At 39.1% G+C, this 5944-nt stretch overlaps 1 protein-coding gene across 1 annotated transcript in view; it reads right to left on the bottom strand.

Moving 5' to 3' along the window:
- The window catches only part of ARHGAP28 (Rho GTPase activating protein 28), a gene marked incomplete at its 3' end in the record, with an annotated part of 75843 nt that overhangs the window by 63587 nt on the left and 6312 nt on the right, over nt 1–5944 (bottom strand). The window contains 1 exon segment of the mRNA XM_008578569.1: nt 1110–1327. Within this exon segment, the coding sequence (XP_008576791.1) occupies nt 1110–1327 (218 nt within the window).

Genomic DNA, 5944 nt, shown 5'->3' on the forward strand with positions numbered 1-5944 from the left:
AGAAAGTTTTAAATGATAGTGTTATTCTAGGATGCTATCAGCACAAATGCAAAGGTTAACTAGGCATATATGAGTTGCCCTGGCAACTACCCATGTGATTAATATATCTAAGAGAAGAGATAATTTATGGGCAACCTAAAGTAACTCAAATTGCATATACTATCTTCCACCTTGACTTCTATGCCATATCCTTGAAGTTTATGTCATTATTGGTAATACAATTAAACAGATGAGAAATCTAAATCAGAGTGATCAACTAACTTGCTCCAGGCAACTTATCTGTAACCGCTGCAGAATATCAAATTTCCTAGATTCTATATATTAATACTAATTACTCCCAAAGTTCCAAGAATTCTATCTGTACAGAACCAAATATAGGACCTTGCTCAGAGAATGTATTCAGTAAGTTTTTGTTGCATCAAAATGCAATTACTGCAATACAACATTGCAATGGTGCAATGAATGAGTGGACGAATAAGTTGTACGGCAGAGCTAACAGTAAAACAAACGTGGAAATAGGAGAATATGACTAATAGCCTCAGAAGTAAAATTGTGGCCATGAAACTGCTAAGGGTAAGCTGGAATTTCAACCAGCCATTTCTCATAGAACATGTGATGCTTCCCTTACAGTTTTTTGAATCATTATTTCACCCACTTAATTAATGCTGGTATCTTTTTTTTTTAACCACTTTAATTTATCTGAACATAAAGTCCACCCTCGCCACTCTCTCCTCCCCACCCCCATTTAAAGCAAACCACTTGGACTTGTTTACAATACTTAGGCCCACTCCCCTGGCTCTTTGCCTGACCACAGAGTTTCCATGCAGTGCTTGGACTTATGTAAAGGCTCTGTGGATCCCATCCACAGACTTGCTCCATTGCCAAAAGGTTACTCTCCAACTTCAACAAAGAAGAGAACAAATTTAGTATTGAGGGAGATAGCTATATGGCAGATAAGAAATTTGTAAAATTTTGCACTGTGCTGTCTGCTCTAGTTTGCTCTGAAAATGAGAATGGAATCAGCCTTTTCCGGTATTTTTCCAGCCCCACACTCTCCACCCCACCCCGCAATCAAACCAGACACCTTATGAGCCATGTTCATTACTTACAGGAGATTCACTGACTCCAAAGATGTCTCTGACATCCCTGACAGATTGCTTATTCTTTTTCCTCATGGTTTGGGTATAGGTGTTATATCTCTTTTTCACTGCAGCTGCTTGGGTGCGAGTCAACGTAGAGAGCAAGGCTTTGCCGTCCTCCTCCTCATCACCGGAGATCAGAGTCGATAACCCCACATCTTGCAACCACTCTGCCTCAAGCTCACCTTCTGTCAAATGACATCATCAAGAGAACCTTAGAACATGTTCTGTATGATAGGACAAGGTGTGTATCTGTGGATCTGTGCATATCAGACAATAAGAAATATCAGTAAACAATATATTATGATTGTCTTTTTTTTCTACAGTAATTACAGGAAAGAACTACAAGAAAGAAGGAAAAGTCTACATTGTATTTTTAAAATGAGTCAGATTTTAAAATATTTTTTAGTAGCATAAGGTTAATTGGCAGACTTAAATAAGGTAATTTTCTTTGCCACAGAGCTAAATATTAGCCATATCTGGACTACCCATTTCAAAAAATGATACAAAATGAATATTTAAACTAAAACCATAATAGAAAAAACATGGTTTAATAGAACATAAAAAGGTTTTTTAATCACTCAGATGCAGGCTCAAATCCCAGTGCCACCACATACTAGCTGAATGATTTTGTTTAGTTTTAAGATATCTCTAGGCCTCAGTGTTCTCCAGCAAAATGGGTGTAGTGAATTCCTATAATTTTATGTTGCTTCGGCATCCATTTAGAATCCAGGTTTAACTTCCTCATACCAAAGACAGGGCTTAGTCACTCTTGACACAGTTTTTAGTTCCCTACCTCCTCTATTTCCTTAGTGTGGTTGCTCCATATATTGGCTTTATCCAGTCACCTCCTGGTGACCAGCTCTCAGTGGGACAGCTGACACAACCCAATTGGCTCGCTCCACTGACCCCGCACCCTACACAGACTGCACAGGTATACCACAGTGACCACCTCTCAGTCATGGTGTGACTCCACAGAACCTGTGCCCATTTGCTCTAAACCCACAATCACACTCTCCAGGGGAAGTCTGCTGGGGTGATGCCCTTGACCCCACTAAAGGCTTGGCCCACAGGTCCCTCCCTCTTCCTCTCAAGCTCCCTACCTGCTGCCTGAGTGTGTGTGTCCTGGACAGCTCCCCTCTTCCTACTGGCCCTGCAAAGCATGCTGTCCTCTTCTCTTGGGATCTGTAAGTCATGCACTGCTTCTGGTATTTCAGGCATTTTGCTGAGTTGCTTCCTCTGGGTCTCACCTAACCTGACACCCAAACCTAACTTCTTTCCTGGTTAGGGCTTTCCTAGAGAGTGGCTGTCTTGGAAGGGATAAACTGGAGACAGGTCAGACAAGAGCCACAAGGGCATCTGCTAGGACAAAAAAGCTTCCTACGAGGGGACACTTGGTCACGAGTCAAGTACTTAGGCGTTAGGCTGTCCACCAGGATAAAGAAATAGCCCACGAGAGGTACATTGTCAACAGCCATGACCAAGTTCCATGAAGCCCCCTGGGGCAGAGTTAGTTAGCCCCTCTCCTGAGAGAGACCTCAACACCAAATTAGAGGAAAATACACCAATGAGGGTAATCACAACAAAAGTATTAGGTGGCTGTGAGGACTGTTTTTTGTTTTGCTTTTTTTAAAGTCAATGTATTTATGACAGATGGCAAACAATCTGGAACAAGGTAGGTATTCAACAGATGTTCATTCTACTTTCCTCCTTAATCTGAGCATTAGATAATCATTCCTTTCTTCAGAAGGCAATTCAAAAACCTAAAATTCATCAACAAGAATCCATTGCTATGGTAAACTAGATGTACAGAAATATAAGGCATTCAGAATAACAACATCCCATATCAGAAAATCTACTCTACATACCTTTCTGGGAACTATGCTAAAAAGTCATGACCTGAATGAGGGTTGTTTAAAGAGAACTAGTTTGTAAACAGCATGTCAAAGCATCAGTCTAGTCTCTGCTTATTGTGTCACTGGTATATAAACAAAGCATTCTAAGGTGATTTACAGGTCCAGTTCCTTACCTAGGCAAACATTTTATTTGCTATCTTATCTTTATTGTTCATTTGCTTTGTAATCTGTTCCTTCAACAGAGAATAAAAGGTGAATTTATGATTAGTAACCCTAATCTAAAATAAACATTTTAGATCAGTGAGTTATGACTTGGAAGTCTTCCTTTACTTACACTGTAGATAATATTTTCATTTCTGAGGACAAAATTTACAAATACAGTTTAAAATTAAATTTTTTAAATATGGATTTTATTTTCCCTCCACGTCTGTAAGGAGTAATACAAGAGTAGGCAGGAGTAATTGGTAGGGCTAGAATTAACATAAACCAGGGGTGAGGAGAGTCTAAACCCTTGGACTCAAACCGTAGCATATGTAGAATACATGTTTTCCGTAGATAAGATATGTCCACGGCAGATATCATTGTTACTCTTGTTTGCTGAATTAAGTCCAATACAATCTTATTCTCATTGCTCCAGTTGCCAAATGCGTAACTTCAACACAGAGCATTCCTTTGAATTTTCCACATACCTAACTGCCTAGTCAGTATCCACTTGGCTCTGTCAATCACATGTCTTTTTCAACATGTTCAAACCTGAGCTCAAATTCTTCATTCTCAGCTCTCGGCTTCTTCCAGTATTCCATATTTCAGTAAATGAAACCCTCTGTCCATGCAATTAGGCAAATGCATAACCCAGGAGACGTTCTTGATGTCTTCCTGTCTTTTCCACTCAACTCCAACGCATCACCAAGACCTTTTGATATTACTTCCTTAATAATTCCCCAAATTTTCCACCTTCCTTTCTCTCTTCTGCCATGACTGTGGTCCAGCTATCATTACCTCTCACCTGGAATGCAGCAACAGACCCCCAACAAAAGACCTTTTGATATTACTTCCTTAATAATTCCCCAAATTTTCCACCTTCCTTTCTCTCTTCCACCATGACCCTGGTCCAGCTATCATTACCTCTCACCTGGAATGCAGCAACAGACCCCCAACAGTTCCTCCTGCAGTCATCCTGACACCCTTCCAGTCCATTTTCCATACCATAATTACATGAGTCTTTTCAAACACAAACATAAATAATGCTCTTAGATTAAGGATAAAACATGGCCTATAAGATACGAAGCTGCTCACCACCTTTCTGAACGTGCTCACCAGCTCTCCTCGCCATCTGTTCTCCAGCAATACTGGCCTACTTTGGGTTCTTCAAAAACCCCATGCTCTATTTTGTTATAAGGCCATTGGACATACCAGTCCTTCTATTTGACCCTGCAATTACTGGCCACTCAATCTTTCAGATCTCAGTTTACACATCCCTTGCTCAATGAAGTCTTTTTTCCTGAACCCATCAGAGACAAGGTCATGTCCTAGTGTCATCAATCCCAATACTGCCGTATTTCTTTTCCCTTCAAATAATTTTTCTCTCCAAATAAATCCATTTAATTCCATGAAACAAAAAAAAAAGTGTCAAGATTATAAAAATCAAACAAAGGCTAAGAAACTGTTCTAGACTGTAAAAAAACAAGGGAAATGTGACAATTAAATGCAACAAGTGTTTCTGAACTGGAGGGTTTTTTTGTCCATACTATCATATACAAACAATTAGAATTTGAACATAGTCTGAGGACTGGATGATAAAGTATCAAATACAATTTCTTAATTTTAATAGGTAAACTGTGATTACACAGGAATGAATCTCTCTCTCTCTCTCTCTCTCTCTCTCTCTCTCTCTCTATATATATATATATATATATATATATGCATAACACCTAACAGTATTTGGGAGTGAATAGAGCATCAAGTTGGCAAGTTACTATATCAAATAGTCCCAGAACAAACGGTTATTTAAGTTGTACTTGTGACTTTCCCATATGTTTGAAGTTATTTCAAAATGAAAAGTATATAAGAAGTACATATGGTTATTTAAAGCAAATATCTGGAAATTAAGAAATACACAGAAAAATAAGAAAATATTTAAAACTGATAATGAGATACAATGTCAAAATTTGTGGGATGGAGTGAAAGCAATGCAATGCTTACAGGGAACGTTTCATATTTAAAAAGATAAAAGATTTAAAATCAGTGGTCTAAGTGTTCATCTTAAGAAGGTAGGAAAAAAAACCCCAAAACAGGCAAATTAAACACAAATAACATAGACAAAAGGAAATAAAAGCTTTATTAATCTTTTCAAGGAATGAACATGCTGGAAAAGCATGTGATAAAATTCAACATCCATTTATGTTACTTCCAGAAAAATAGGAATAGAAGGCTGTCTGGTGAAGATCCCTTACTGAAAGTTTACAGCTACCATCATACTCCATGGTGAATATTGAACCCTTTCCCTGTAAACCTGGGAACATGGCAAGGGTATGTACTATCACCCTTTCTAGTCAACTGGCACTGGAGGCCCCAGCCAGCAGAGTAAAGCAAGATAAAGAAGCAAAAGCATAAAAATCAGAAAGGAAAAAGGAAAACTCTCTCTATACACAGATGACCTCTTTGTTTATGTAGAAAATCCTAACAGATCTAGTCCATAGCTACTAGAAAATAAATTTTAAAATGTTGAGATATAAGGTCAAGATACAAAAATCAACTGTATTTCCATACAGCAGCAGCAAACCATTGAAAAGACAGAGAGAGAGTGAAACCCAATTAAAAGACACCATTAGGGCCGGCCCGGTGGCGCACTGTGCTAAGTGCGCAGCTTGGGAAGCGCGGCGGCGCTCCCGCCGAGGGTTCGGATCCCACATACAGACCGGTTCCCGCTCACTGGCTGAGCGAGGTGCG

This window comes from Galeopterus variegatus, unplaced genomic scaffold (genome assembly GCF_000696425.1).
Source record: "Galeopterus variegatus unplaced genomic scaffold, G_variegatus-3.0.2 Scaffold1720, whole genome shotgun sequence".
Taxonomy (NCBI): domain Eukaryota; kingdom Metazoa; phylum Chordata; class Mammalia; order Dermoptera; family Cynocephalidae; genus Galeopterus; species Galeopterus variegatus.